The sequence below is a fragment of the Daktulosphaira vitifoliae genome, unplaced genomic scaffold (genome assembly GCF_025091365.1).
Source record: "Daktulosphaira vitifoliae isolate Bord-2020 unplaced genomic scaffold, ASM2509136v1 Scaffold_4, whole genome shotgun sequence".
Classification (NCBI taxonomy): domain Eukaryota; kingdom Metazoa; phylum Arthropoda; class Insecta; order Hemiptera; family Phylloxeridae; genus Daktulosphaira; species Daktulosphaira vitifoliae.
This window is the reverse complement of record NW_026099575.1, coordinates 41,962,688-41,979,270: the sequence shown is the minus strand read 5'-3', so window position 1 is coordinate 41,979,270 and position 16,583 is coordinate 41,962,688. Positions and strand designations below refer to the sequence as shown.

The 16,583-nt window shown below is 27.7% G+C and overlaps 1 protein-coding gene across 1 annotated transcript; it reads left to right on the top strand.

The window, feature by feature from the left end:
• Positions 1–1,088: 1,088 nt before the first annotated feature.
• On the top strand, positions 1,089–16,372 carry LOC126905077 (uncharacterized). Its single transcript, XM_050684471.1, has 5 exons — positions 1,089–1,251; positions 1,970–2,023; positions 4,133–4,241; positions 7,070–7,281; positions 16,316–16,372. The coding sequence occupies exons 2-5, from the start codon at positions 1,991–1,993 to the stop codon at positions 16,370–16,372; spliced, it is 411 nt and encodes a 136-aa protein (XP_050540428.1). The 5' UTR covers positions 1,089–1,251; positions 1,970–1,990.
• Positions 16,373–16,583: the final 211 nt, after the last annotated feature.

The following is a 16,583-nucleotide window of genomic DNA, read 5'->3' as shown; positions in this document are numbered from 1 at the left end:
CAGACACAAAAAAAAAAATAAAAAAAAAAACACATCATAGTAAAATTAATACCTTCTCAGCTTCGCATCGAAGCTAAAATTCTAACAAAATTGTATTCTTATTACTTTAAGCTAACTATAAATTTTGTATCATAGTAGTCTAAAATAATTTAAATTAAATGATTTATTACAAAATTTAAATAAGAAAATAGGAATACAAATTTGTATAACATTTTGGGAATATTTTACAAAAATAAATATCATGATATATTAAAAATCTCATTTGAAATAATTTAAATATTGACACTATTGAACGGAAACAATTATTTAACTAATCTCAAAATACAAAATGTCAGTAAAGTTTCTTAAATTAATGGCATAAATAGTAGACATTTTTAAATATATTTAATTCATATATACGTGTTCCAAATAGTGTATGACGTAATAGCGTTATAATTTAACAGTATAAATAATTAACAGTTAAGCTAAAAAAATGTCTACAAAGTATAAGTGCAAGTCTATTAATTGTATATGTTTTATTTGTAAAATAAAATTTTCAAAATTCATTTGTCAATCGGGTAACTTAATTTTTTAATAATTACTTTTATAATTTTATTTAATTTCTATTTATTANTCTTCGACTAGATACGATTTGTGATCTTTTGACATATTGTTCATCAAAATCGGTCCAGCAAGAGCTGAGATTGAACGTTCACAGACACAAAAAAAAAAATAAAAAAAAAAACACATCATAGTAAAATTAATACCTTCTCAGCTTCGCATCGAAGCTAAAATTCTAACAAAATTGTATTCTTATTACTTTAAGCTAACTATAAATTTTGTATCATAGTAGTCTAAAATAATTTAAATTAAATGATTTATTACAAAATTTAAATAAGAAAATAGGAATACAAATTTGTATAACATTTTGGGAATATTTTACAAAAATAAATATCATGATATATTAAAAATCTCATTTGAAATAATTTAAATATTGACACTATTGAACGGAAACAATTATTTAACTAATCTCAAAATACAAAATGTCAGTAAAGTTTCTTAAATTAATGGCATAAATAGTAGACATTTTTAAATATATTTAATTCATATATACGTGTTCCAAATAGTGTATGACGTAATAGCGTTATAATTTAACAGTATAAATAATTAACAGTTAAGCTAAAAAAATGTCTACAAAGTATAAGTGCAAGTCTATTAATTGTATATGTTTTATTTGTAAAATAAAATTTTCAAAATTCATTTGTCAATCGGGTAACTTAATTTTTTAATAATTACTTTTATAATTTTATTTAATTTCTATTTATTATAACCATTACAGTCCGTTCAAGACATACGTCATTATCTCCAATAAAAGTTTTTAGGAAATTTTTATACTTTGGGAAGTTTAAGGAGGGATGGGGCTCTAAATTTTAGGTTTATTTAATACTATACAAATAGAACTGCTCTAGGTCGAGCATAAAACTAATATGTTATTGCCTTTCTCTTATATGATTATATTTTTTACTTTTGTTCTATTTTTGGATAATTTTTAACCATCCATCAGGTCATTGTTAATTTTGATAGCTAACCATAGTATTACATTCAACAACTTTTTAGGCAATATTTAGAATAAATATTAAATATATAAATTATATATTTCTGAACAATAAATATATATCATATAAGCAAATTTGATAAAACGTTTCACAATACAATACTATATATGGTGAATAAGTTAATCTTTTACAACATAAATAGTGTAACGATTTTAGTAGTGAAAATGTAAATTAATTCCTTTATAATAATTTGTAGCGTCCTCAGAAAATTAATTTGAGATTTACCCAAGTACTAATTCAACGGACTAAATGGACAAAACTTTACACACATATACAATTTAAGCGATTAGCTCATAAAAATAAAAAAAGGCTTGTGAAAATTACAAAATTAATTAATGCTTCAACTATGTTAATTTTAAAACATTTATTTCTAGGTATTTTCCAGTTAAAAAATTATGCTTATCCTGTTTATGTGCTTATGCCTTATTGTAAGTTACACGTTAATATTTCAAAAATACAGTTTCCTTGATCATAATGGAAATTATGTGTATAAAATCAATGTTGTAAATAATTAAATAATAACTAAATAATTTTTATTATTCATTAATTGATGTTCGGTTAAGAATTGGATAAATTGATTTAGATAAAAATGAATAAAAATTAATTAAGTGCTAATAAATTATACGGTTGATTCATTTGTTATGAACCAATTAACAATGTTAATTAATATCATCATTTATTTATTTGATCATTAATCATTTATTAATATCATAAAATATTTTTTATGTTTATTTCTTCTATCATATAAGGGTGTCAACAATATTATGCATATTACCGTTTTTTAAATAATAACATAAATAATTGATTAGATTACTAATAGATTATAATCTTATAAGGTAACAACTAATCGATAACAACTTTTGGACTAGTATTTTAGAAGTCATTGACATATTTTTACCTAAGCGGAACAAGAAGTGAATATTTATAAAAATATCTGACAACATCCATGTTTCACCTCCAGCCATTACTGTAACATGTTAGTAACTTCCTGTGAATACTCGTACAAAAGTAGTTATCGATCAGTCATTTTCTTAATTAGATCATTATCTATTAAATAAGCTAGCTAATTATTTTTGTAATCATTTGAAAAATAAAGTTTAAGCTCTAGTTATCTATACATAGTGCTGGCTCGTGTCTTGGACGACGGGGCGATCGCAACCGCCCTACTAAAATTAATTGTATATTCTTAATTCTACTTTATTATTAAAAATACAAATTTTTAATTAGTGAAATAGTTAAAATACATTTGTGGTGTGCGAACACTAAAGTTGTTTCCCTCAGTATATGTGCGTACCCCTCGCACTCATGAGCAGTGTTTGGACGACCAACAGCATTGTCCCAGCAATATTCTGATTGTATATTATAAACGGGACGTTGCAGTTGTGTACGAGTGGGTTGGGTTCAGCTGCGATCTTGTGTACGGGTTATGGACGACTGGCAGCGTTGTCCATTCAGTAAAATATTAGTAAATTGGGTAATTTATTTTTAGAATTAACTACGTGTACGCTCGTCATTATCGATTGCTATAATAGTTTAATGGCTCTTATTATTATTTTCATTTCTATTACTAGTATACACATACAGTATGTGTTTAGCGTTGATAATGGTAACATTGTTTCCGAAATACGTATCCGCGACTTTTCATTAATTTTTTTGTGGCNGTATTATATTTAAAGTCGCATCCCCACCACCAGCATCCTCGACCCTACACTGATTATACATGTATTTTAACTAAAAAATTCGAAACTACAAAATGTTATATCAACTAAACATATTAAGATATATTAAAAATGTAAACACCATTAACTAATAAAAAAAAAATCCTCAAATGTTTTATTAATTTCAAAATATGTGTTCCTATTTGAAAAAAAAACAAAATTTATAATATTACGAGGCATATTAAATAAAAAATATTATAATAATAATTCCAGAAAAGTATATAAGTAAAAGTAACAAAAACAAAATAATTTTTATTCTGCAAATATTTTAATGGGTTATAATAAAACAATTCTGAATTTTATTTTTATTTTTTGAATAAATAAATAGTTTGTAATAAATTAATCACTCTGTATAGTTGCTACTAAAAATAATAAATAATTGAAATACATTTTTATGAGGGGATCTCATTTGAATTAGCTCTTTATATAACAGTAGTATACACTTATGTACTGTATTATATTATAGGCACTAATTAAAAAGATAAAATGTTAGAATGTTATCATTTTTTATATATATATACTTTTTTTTTATTTCATGAGCACTTTGTCTGATCTACAAGTTCTGATATAAATTTTTTAATNTCATGAGCACTTTGTCTGATCTACAAGTTCTGATATAAATTTTTTAATTAAACATTCGTTATATAAATCTTAATTTTATAAAATTTACGGAGTCTATTCTCCGTAATTTTTCTAAATATTATTATACTACAATGTTATGGCTGATAGTATTGCATAGAAAAGGTAATTTTTTTTAAATTCCTTACGCAGCCATAAAAACCAGTTTGCTATAAAACAAAACATGTTTATTACTTTCAGCCAATATTATATTCATCAAATATGGCCCCAATAAATGAAGACGATTTTAAGGAAGTCAAAGTGAAGATGTTCAATTGTTTACTTATAGCTTATAAAAAGGAACAACAAAGTAAAGTTTAATTACCATTTGAAACTATTAGAAATTTCTAAAAATATGATAGAAATTATAAATACAAAATAAATATAGTTTAAAAAAACTGAAAAAACATGCTTTTAAAGCACATCGAACTAAAAAGTTAAAAATAATTTTTAAAATAATAATGAACGAAAAATACTAGTTGTGAAAAAAATTGTCGGGCACTCAATATACGAAAAATTTGGCACAAAGCACTCACGCTTTTATCATAATAATAGTAGTATTTTTCGTTCATTATTGTTTAAAGCTTATTTTAAAAATTATTTTTAACTTTTTAGTTCGATGAGCTTTAAAAGCGTGTTTTTTTAGTCTTTTTAAACCATATTTATTTTTTACTTTTTAGTGTCATGTTATTAAGTAAAATTAAAACTATATTAAAAATATTATTAATTTAAAAAAACTAAAAAATATTAAAAATATTAAACTCAAAAGCCACAAAAAAATTAATGAAAAGTCGCGGATACGTATTTCGGAAACAATGTTACCATTATCAACGCTAAACACATACTGACACCNCAGTATGTGTTTAGCGTTGATAATGGTAACATTGTTTCCGAAATACGTATCCGCGACTTTTCATTAATTTTTTTGTGGCTTTTGAGTTTAATATTTTTAATATTTTTTAGTTTTTTTAAATTAATAATATTTTTAATATAGTTTTAATTTTACTTAATTAACTAGCCACAAGTGATCAATTTTTATTATATATGTCATGTTATGATAGTAGTTACTATCAATATCATGGTTGTAACGGGAAAACAGGGTTTGATTCCGGGGAGGGAGCCTGAAAAACGGCTACCACATCCAAGGAAAGCAGCAGGTGCGTAAATTATCCACTCTCGGAACGTGGAGATAGTGACAAAAAATGACGATACGGGAATCATCTTTTGTAATCGGAATGAATACACTCTATATCTCTTAATGAGAATAAAGCGTATTAATATATATTTTTAATAGTAATTAGAATATATACATGTAAAGCGACTTAAGTACGTAAACGTATCACGCACAAGGTATAGCTGTGTTTTGTGAGCGGGCGGGGCACGGGGGAATGTAATAAGCGAGGCATATGTGGCGGCTGTAGGAATATATATATATATACAAACAAACTATTATTAATAATATTATTGTATTACATATATATAGTAAGGCGACATAAGCACATAAACGTATCATGAACTAGGTATAGCCTTGGTTTGTGGTCGGGGGGAACGTTATACCTTAGGTAAAAACGGCGTCAGCGGCGGTAGGAATATATAAATATATATATTTGGTCAATCAAAATAAAAATTTGTTTATGTATATAATTGAAAATAAAATTTTACAGGAAAATATTGTTGTTCGTGAGTGGTGAGCGGGGTGGGGTGAATGCGTTACGACAATAGCATTTTACCCAATTTACTGGGTATTTGTAACTAGAATCTATTTAGTATAGAATATTAACATTNAGCATTTTACCCAATTTACTGGGTATTTGTAACTAGAATCTATTTAGTATAGAATATTAACATTGTTTCCGAAATACGTATCCGCGACTTTTCATTAATTTTTTGTGGCTTTGAGTTTAATATTTTTAGTTTTTATAAATTAATAATATTTTTAATATAGTTTTAATTTTACTTAATTAATTAGCCACAAGTGATCAATTTTTTTTTATATAAAAGCTTTATATTGCTTAAAAATATTTATATTCCGAAATCAATTTAATTTAACCCAAAAAAAAGAAATTTCAATAGCTAGTATTTGTATATTTATTATTAGATTATACGTAAGAGCTTGGTTTAATGCACCACTTGCTTCTAATGCACCATACCAAGATTTAAATTTTTTAAATTATCAGTCAATAGATAAAAATATATCAGAAGTTACAGTTAAAAAATGTGTGGTCATTTATGGTGTCTATCGCCAGAGATACGGTATTATCGCTTTTTGATACTAATGTTCCATTTGATACAAAGAGAAAAATTATAGCTGCTCTAAAAATCCATACAGATGATGATGTACCAAAAAAATATTTATTGAATACAATAGAAGCTACCGAAATATTAAATAAAAATCTTGAAGATTTTATTTGTGGAAAATCAATGCAATTTTTCAAACGTTTTATTAACCTTATTAATAGCATTAATGTAGTAAATGATATAGCTGAAAGGGGTGTTAAACTATTGAAAGAGTTTAATACGAAAATAGCAAACGATGAAAAACAAAAACAATATTTGTTTTAAGTAGTAAATGATTACCGCAGTAAATATCCAGATTTCAAAATGAGTACTCATTTAGATAATTAGTTAAATGATTAATTTTTTGTTTTTATATTTTCTATGTTTCTGTAAATTTTTTTTAAAAAATTTTCGTATTATAAAATTAACACTGAATTCACTTTATTTTGTTAGTTTTTAACAACAAAATAATTTATATATTGACTTTTTATACATAAATAATAAGTAAATCAAAAGAGTATTCAGAATATAATTTGTGTAAAACATTATTTTAAACAATTTTATTTTTTACAATTTTGTTGTGAATCAATTATTTCACGCGCTGAACTAAAAAAACAATGAAAAATATACGGTTATCCAAAATTTTTGAGTTTTCAAACTTTAGGCCTTTTGTGGCACGGGTTAATCTTTTCTGATTTACCTGAAACATTGCGTACCTCATTTTTATAAGTATTGGAACTAATTGAGATTGTATAATTTTAGAAAAGTTAAGTTTTTAAAATGATCCCTATTCACTAAAACCACCCTAATATATATATATATATTTTGTTAAGTTATATTTTATTATTCTGTGAATTTTAGATTATCGGTTTATTCCTGATGTTATACATACTATATTAGATAGATTTATATGTATGATTCAAAATGATGAATGGGATTTAGATAAATGCTCTGTAGAGTATTTTAACCTCATGAAAATATCAGATATATTCAAAACCGAAAAGTTAAAAAAATTAAAAGCAGTTATTAAAAAATGTCTTGGTGAACTTTACTGTGATCTACGTCCTTCTGAGGTAAATAAAGTTAAAGCAATTATTATTTAATAGAACAAAATTTTAAATTCGTATGAATCCATATTATAAGAGTAGGAAAAATAGAGAATTCTGGGCCCTGCACTTCGCCCCTTAACCGTCCGATGGTATGAATGTGAAAGGGAGAGGGGAATGCTTGGTCTCGTGATGGAGGGTGTAAGAGTAGGCTGGTATCATGATGATGTTGGTAAGGTGTGTTAAGGTCATACAAAACGGGGGGGGTTAAACTATAGAGCGCTTCAACACTATAACTCGATGACAAAGGTGGGGTAGATGGTTCATACGTACCTCTTCTCCTCCACATACTGGACGATAGGGTAAACTAAAACTCCAAGTTAACTGATAACGTCAACTGATAAATGTACGTTTAAACGTACGCACTACATTGAATAGTACACGTTAAGTAGCCGCCGCTGCCACCACACGTGTCCTTGACTATTACTTTAACAGATTTATTTAAAATTACAATATTATAATATATTATATGCAATTAAAATATAACATTTTACAATACCTCATATTTGACACGGCACCGCCTTTTGATCTAGGCTGGCGCTCACCCGTGTCTCTCTCGATATCAGCCGTCCAGCCATTAATATGACAATCGGTTGTCATCGGTCGTCTCCCCGCCCTTGACACTAAAATAAGGCCACCGCCGATATTGCGTTCTGTTCCGTTTCCGACGTACACGATAACTGGTGTATTTTCTTTTTGGTTTTTTGGTTGCGTACGTGCATGTTCTTTTTTACCTTTGCTAAATATATATATATATATATATATTCTAGAGGATTGTTTTTTTTTTGTTTGCGACTCGACGGTGGTGTCGATTAAACCTAAGTGTATTTACGCGAATAAACTAATAAACCTGTGCGGTTTCAACTATCTATATTCATTGGTTACGCGTTAAGCGATTGAACCTAAACATAATTGGTGTGCGTAGTGATATTTACGCGAATAAACTAATAAACCTGTGCGGTTTCAATTATATATATTCATTGGAAACGCGTAATATTGTAAAAAAGTACACTTAATACTTGAATATTTGATGGCAAATTTGATCCGAAAATTATATATTTCATCATAATTAAGTAAGAAAATTTTGTCCTTTGATCTGGTGTTCATTATTAAAAAAATTACAAAATAAAAAAACTCTAACAGATTTAGAACTAAAACTAGAAATAGCAATTGTAATAACATTGTATAAAGAATATCACAATAACATTAAAATAGTGTTATCGTAATAATCGCAACGATTTCAAGGTATTCTTTAGTTCGGTATATGATGACAGAACAAAGTCCACATTTTATACAAACAGCTTGATGTAAAAAAATTCTTAAACCAAATTAAAATCATAATGTTAGTGATTGATTTTTAAACCACTTTTGCGCTGTACAATGTACATATTCGAAGGAAAGATTTAGATTTAGAAAAAATTTTATTAAACATTATTTTCAAATAAAAATTTTATAATTTATATAGATTTTGAAAAAATTTGTCGATTACGCTAATAAAGACTGAATTTCACAAAAAATTAATCGGGAAAAATCGGCGTATTTATGTGTTTTATTGATTATTCAATTAAATATACAATATAGAGTAAAAAATAATATTTTGTAGGAAATACATATTTAAACAAATTTCATTCAGTAAACTTTTTTGATTCAAGTAAAATTTAACAAGTTTTACATAAAAAAACTAATTTTTACCCCTATTTATTAAATTTTAACCCTTCTGGGGCACGGGAAAAAATCATTGGACAATCATGTAACTTCACAAAATGTATTTTTTTTAACCTATAGATTAATTATAGGGGGCGTCCTGATTGAATTTAATAAAAAAAAAATTACCTATTTAGAGAAGAATCACCCTAATATATACGTATAGATTACTTACAGTCTTGGTACACGCTCCATTAGTCTGGTTTTGAAGCATCGTACTCGTATGCTTAGAATTGTTGGCCTTTGCATAGTGCTTAATGGCTTGCACTAGCCCACCACGAATGTATTGTTCCATCATCAGTAGTATGTCAAAGTTGTTCAAGAGCTTAAGCTTCACGGGGTACTTTAACATACAATCGAAGCTAATACCATGTGTGGTATAATAGTGGCCGGGGTACAAAATATATGTTGAAGTACAGATGTCGCAGAAGTTCTCCAACACATAAGCCAACAACAACACGTCGATCTTAAAGTATAGGTCGCTGTACTCACCGAAAGTTGAACAGCAGAAACGGTTCCACACTGCCGCCTATAGTTGTCGTCATCGATATTAGACTCACTCACCTGACTATAAAAAGCGTCCTGAGGTGGTAGCTCAATTTCGTCCAATATAGACCAACTATCAGTGTACTCGTAGGTGTATACGCCCTTACGCGTCACCAACGGCATGTCTTCCGAGCGGAACATCATCTCCTGGAATTTAACGAAATTGGGCGTCAATAGGTTACCGGCCAAGGTGGACAGGAAGGAGGCCATGAACCGGAAGGTGTCAACGAACCGTATAAAAAAATTATTAGTCACGTATTTTTTGACCGAAATATTCTCCTCGGAATTTAGTATGACCGAATTCCTTTGGTCATCGTACCATAATTCTGTGACGATAAAATGCGCGTCGTAACCTGAAAGATCGTGCAAGAAGCACGGCACAAAGTTGACCGTCTTCACTTTCAAGTTACACGTATTGCACAACGTCTGACTGAATCTTCGCGATAAATGGCAAAGGTCTGTGACTTAAGGGTTGTAATTGTTGAATGCTGTGCGGTATAAGTCGCATATCGCTTTCTTCCCGTGCCTGCGCACATCATCGACAGATATTCGGATGGGAATGTTGGATTGAAACAAGACTGGTCGATATTCTGTGGATTGGCGATTGCTTCTCTCTGATTTATGGTGGGACAGGAATATATGACGAACCGTCGATATGCGATATAGAGTAAAGCCGCTACCTCTCCCCGAGTACGCGTATTCCTCGGCGAGCATAACCTCAAAATCTTCATCAACTGCACACCCGATATCCGTATCTGATAGCCATGCCCTAGCACGTATCTTAAAGATACGGTCCTCGGGTGGTACTTCCGATCACGGTATATGGTTTGAGACCTTCAATTTAAGATTGTACTTGATCGGACGGTTATCAACGTTTTCAGTGAGTCTAGCTACCAGCTGGGGTTTAACGACGCGTATAAAACCTCGATAGCTCGCGAAATTTTCGATGTTTTTCAGATAAAACCAAACGCCCCCCCGCTATAACGCGGAATCAATCTCAGTAAAATCACGGGTATCTGTCAATTACATACATAACCTTTTTGATCTAACCACGCTGTTAATAGACCTACTACGCCACCCAAAGTGACGAAGCAGATGTAAACGAGGTAGCTTTAATAAAAAAAAATTATCTATTGAAATAATAAAAAAAGTAGAGTAAAATAAATCCAATACCAAATTGTATTAGATTTATTTTAAAATTTTAGTGATCTAAAAGTATATTAAAATGTTAACTATTGTAAAAATCTACATACTTTGTGTAGAAGATGATTGCTGTTTCATGATTTTTTATTTGCGAGTGTAAAATATTAATATAATAAATTTTTAGTTTTCAAAAATACTACTGTGCGTTAACGTCTATGAAACATGATAATAAGCGTTTAACCGGTTATATAGTAAAATAATAAAAAAACAACGGTCCCCTTTTTATCATAAAATGCATACCTCAGTGTTCATTAATGCATAGTGATACTTTTGATGTTGAGATTATGCTTACTTAAGCATCTGGTAGCCGACGATAAGATTTATAGAAATTATTTATACATTTGATGTTGAAAATAGGATTACCTAAGAATCTGGACGTTAGGCAAATTAGTTTACGTTGGGTTTCATCCCTACCTCACCCATTTCAGGTTAGTTTATGTTAAGTTTTAATACCCCTCCCTCTTTAGGACATGATGATGGAGGAGGAGAACCCTGTAGCGTTAATATTAAGTAAATATGTTAAAGGAATAGCCAAGAACACGTGTGGTGACGTCGGCGGCTACTTAACATAATTTAATGTAATGCGTACATTTATCAGTTGACGTTATCAGTTAACGTGTAGTTTTAGTTTACCCTATCCTCCAGTAGATGAAGGAAAAGAGCTGCGTATGAATCATATCCCCCACCATTGGCATTGAGTTATAGCGCTCAGGCGCACTATAGTTTAACCCCCGCCATTTTGTATGACCTTATTACACCATACCCTCCATCATGAGACCATGCAAATCCTTACCCTTCCATCAAAAGACCACGACTTCCCTTTCCCCTTGTTATTGAAGTTATTAAATAACGTGGACGAGTACATACTGTTCTCATTATTCATTCTAGAATATTTAATATGGTCACAAGTTCTAATTTTTTTTTTAAAAAGAGTGATAAATTATAAGATAATTTAAAAAGACTATATAAATACCCTTATTGGCCCATTTACAATCTTTATTAAATACGGGTTGAACATTTCTTTATCGACCTGAACATTTTTATCGTTTAATTTTAAATAAACATACACTTTTTATAATTAAATCATGTTTAATATTGATCCTTTTAAATTTCAGGATGGTCAGTCGACGAATTGTTGCACAAAATGTTGCTAAAATTTATAAAAATTCAAATAAATTACATTTTTAATTTGAAAATATATTAATAATGTTATTATAAAGCATATATTTTGTTATTACACAAATACTATTAAAATAAACATTTCTATATGAGCGAATTGTATTCATAATAAAAATAAATGTTAAAATTATTTGCTTATTTACAAAGCTCAAACTTCACAATTTCCGCTAAAAGTTGATTAAACAAGATTCTTGATTAGAATACTTTTGGAAAATATTCATTCTAATTTAATTTTTGTTTAATCGTTAAATTATTCTATTTAACTCAGATAGTAAGTCTTATACAAATATTCAATAGGTTTAAAAGACTGTAGAAAAAAATAAAATTAAGAACTTATATTTTGTATCAAATCAGGGTATTTGTTTTTTTCTATCAAATATTCTATATATCATTGATAAATACAAATAATAAACATAGTGCACTTTTAAGTTTTTCTCAGCTCTCACTAGACCGATTATTCTCAACGATACGTCAAAAGATCACAAATCTAGTTAAAGACATTGCCCTCAAAAATTGAAAAATATACCCTCGTTCCCCATAAATGGTGAAAATTTCTCAAAAAATTACGATTTTTAAGATCGGTAATTTTCAAAATTTTAGCTTTGTTGCGAAGCTGAGAAAGTATTAATTTTACTATGATGTGATTTTTTTTTTTATAAGTAAATTTGTTTTGTGTCTATTATCACTTTTTCGCAGCTCTCACCGAACCGAACCTATTTCTTTCTGCGATACGTCAAAAGATCACAAATCGTATTTAGTCGAACAGATTACCCTTGAAAATTGTTTTCTGAACAAATATGTTTTTGGCACATAGAACGTTTGACACATTCACTCTTCATATATTTTACAATAATTGTATATGAAACATAGTTTTATAACAATTAATAAAGAATAAATATGTGTGGAGTGATACCTCCAGTGAGGTGTTTCCTTAACCTAAGTTAAAATTAATTGTTTTATACAAAGTCATATGGTTTATGACGTTTAAGACACCTGATGTTTTCGGAGTTGTCCAATAGTTGAATGACTGCTGTGTTAATGTGGTTTGTTAATCTCATCTCATGTTTGCGATCAAATCTCTTAATTTCTTCTGCTACTGTAGGCAAAATCAAATCACGGTGTATAATGTCATTTCTATCGTATCGATAAGATAAATACCGTACGGTATTTAGTCAATGACATTACCTTCAAAAATTGAAAAAATGTCCCTCGATTCCCGTAAATGGGGGAAATCTCCAAAAAAATTACAAATTTAAAAATCACTAATTTTTTTAATTTTTTCAACTTTTTCAACTTTTTAGTAAAAACAGCCATAATTTTTTCAAAAATGAACATATTAATATATATATATATATATATATATATTTTTAAAGATTGTTGATGTATTTACCTATAATTTGGTAAAATTTTTTTATAAATTTAACCCTTAACCAGCCCACAGAGGGTATTTGAAACAACAACTTTTTGACAAAAAATTAACTTTATCAACTTAATTTTTGAATGTGTTCCGGAAATATTGACATTTTTATATATATATCTTAAATTAAAGCTAATGTAATATACTTTACTATTAAATGAAAAAATTTCGGACTTTATTTTGTTTTCATGGTGAAAACAGTCATCAAAGTTTATAAAAAAAATACGATTTTTGTAAAAATATTATTTTTCATATTTTTAACTTTCATATTTATAACGCTATAACTCTTTGAAAAATGTTTGGATGAATACAAATTTTTTATGAGAAATAATATTTTGTAATGGTACAGTTTAGATGAAATGTTGTAAATGTACTATTATTGTATAATTACTCGTATTATTTTATAATATGCGGCAACATCGTGTGGGACTTTTGCATTCGCGTTATGTGGTAACGGCGCTGGAAAAATGTTGTCATGCCTAACAAAGTGATAAGAAGATAAAATAATTGGTTGGTTATGTTTTAAAAAAGAAATGAAATACGTAATGATATCTATGTATTAAAAAATGAACACTTTTAGCTTCGATGCGAAGTTGAGAAGGTATTGGTTTTACTATGATGTGTTTTTTTTTTTTTTTTGTGTCTGTTACCACTTTTTCTCAGCTCTCACCGAACGGATTTCTTTCAACGATACGTCAAAAGATTACAAATCGTATCTAGTCGAAGACATTACCCTTCAAAATTGAAAAAATGTCCCTCGTTCCCCGTAAATGGGGGAAACCTCCAAAAGAATTACAAATTTAAAAATCGCTAATTTTCGAAATTTTTTCAATTTTTTTTACTAAAAATTGCCGTAACTTTTTCAAAAATGAACGTATGAAAATAAATTTTTTTTATATAGATGCTTGATGTCCTTACCTATCATTTGGTATATATTTTTTGTAAATTTGACCTTTTTTCTGCCCACCGAGGGGGATTTAAAATGACAACTTTTTCATAAAAAATTAACTTTTTCAACTTAACTTTTGAAAATGTTCCGGAAGGTCTGACACTTTTATATATATCTTAAATTAAAGCTAATATAATGTACTTTAGTTTGAAAAAAAAAAATTTGACCTTTGGACTTGTCTTTGTGGTGAAAGTTGACATCAAAGTTAATAAAAAATTACGATTTTTGTAAAATAATTTTTTTTTATATTTTTAATTTAATAATGCTNAAAATAATTTTTTTTTATATTTTTAAATTAATAATGCTATAACTTTTTCAAAAATGAACATATCAATATAAATTTTTTTTATATAGAGGTTTGATGTCTTTACTTATCATTTGGTATAGTTTTTTTTGTAAATCTGACACTTAAACTGCCCACAGAAGGGGATTTAAAATGACAACTTTTTCACAACAAATTTACTTTTTCAACATAACTTTTGAAAATGTTCCGAAAGGTCTGACACTTTTATATATATCTTAAATTAAAGCTAATGTAATATATTTTAATTTGAAAAAAAAAAATTTNAATAAATACGCACGAATATCAACTATATTTGAACTCCTACATCAATGAACACTGCATCACCAGTACAACTGAAATTAAGGTTAGAAATATAACTACCACTAATCGTACACATACTAAATAGTACATAGAAATGAATATGTTTATTTTTGTATATAGTGATATTTATATAAATTTTTAAATTGTTGTTTAATACAGAAACGAATAAATACTTCTAATCAAAACCAATTTTTAATTTGTAAAATAAATTAAATACCATTTCAATTTATATATTTCTTTAATTCGACTTACTTTTTTTTCAAATTGGACCTTTTTCCTTAATACAGGGGGAGTTCAAAACATAAAAATGCATATAGAAAGTAGAACTTTTTCAACTTAATTTTTGAAAGTGTTCCGGAAATACTAACACTTTTATATATATCTTAAATTAAAATTTATGTAATATACTTTAAAAAAAAAAAAAAAATTTTTGGACTCTATTTTGTCTTCATGGTGAAAATAGCTACCGTATTTAAAAATATGCTATTATTGTGTTAAAATTCTTGGTTTTGTATTTTATTTTATTATAAGTGGATTACACTGATTTTCATAAATATTATATCAATCTAAATGACATAGTATGAAAATTAATCATATTTAAATTTTTTTGTTTCTTTGAAGAAATAACTTTAAAATTTGAACTAGCTAAATTTTCATTTTTATTAAGTGACGAATGGGACTTACGTTTTTTGAGATGGTAACACTTGAATCTTTCACGAATGTGGCACTGAATTTTTTTTAAATTCGTTTTGAGTTAAAAAAAAATGTTTAACTCATTTGATTTTTATCTCATTTAGATTCAATAACTTCAATAAATATCAAGGATTATTACATAATAATTAGGATTACTATATAATATTAATATTATTTTACTATTTGGTTTTTTTTTTTGTAGCTATTTTCTCAGTTCTCATTTGACCTACTTTTTTGACAATTTTTTTTTTTTAAATTAAACATCTACAGATTTATATCAAACCGTTTTTTATGATAGTGATTTGAATCACTGTCAGATATCATCTATACTGTACCCAACTATGTCACGACCCCACTGTGCTGGGTTTTTTTAAGATACTCTTTTACAAAATAGTATCATAATTAAACGACTATAGACACCAGATAATATTGTGTTGAGGAAAACATAATGTAGATTTTTCCTTCAACGGAATTATCAGTTTATAGGGTCATTTTTGTAAGAGTTAATATGTAGCACAAATACTGCTTGTGAATTTACATTGTGTAATATGTAATTTTTTTTTATATAGGTATAGTAAATAAGGAAACGGATTTCTATTGTTCTCATTGTTTATAAAAATTAATCTGCTTCCTTACTTACTGAACACTTTATGTGTCCTCTTCTAATATAACTTATTACGATAAATTATTAATAATTTTTATCTAGGTAGAAAAAGAGAACGAAAATGACATTAAAAGTAGCAATAAAGTTGTGTTTGATTAGAAGAAAATTGTTAATGACGAAAATTATTTCAAATGAAAGGGAAATCTAAGGTTTTAATAAAAAAAAAAAAATGATTTTGATTTGTTTATTTTTCAATAAGTTGTAATAATTTAAAAAAAAAAAAAGAAAAAATCCAGCACAGGTTGCGGCACAGTGAAGACGTGCCATAATTGGGTCAAGTATAATGATACATGACAGTGATTAAAATCAC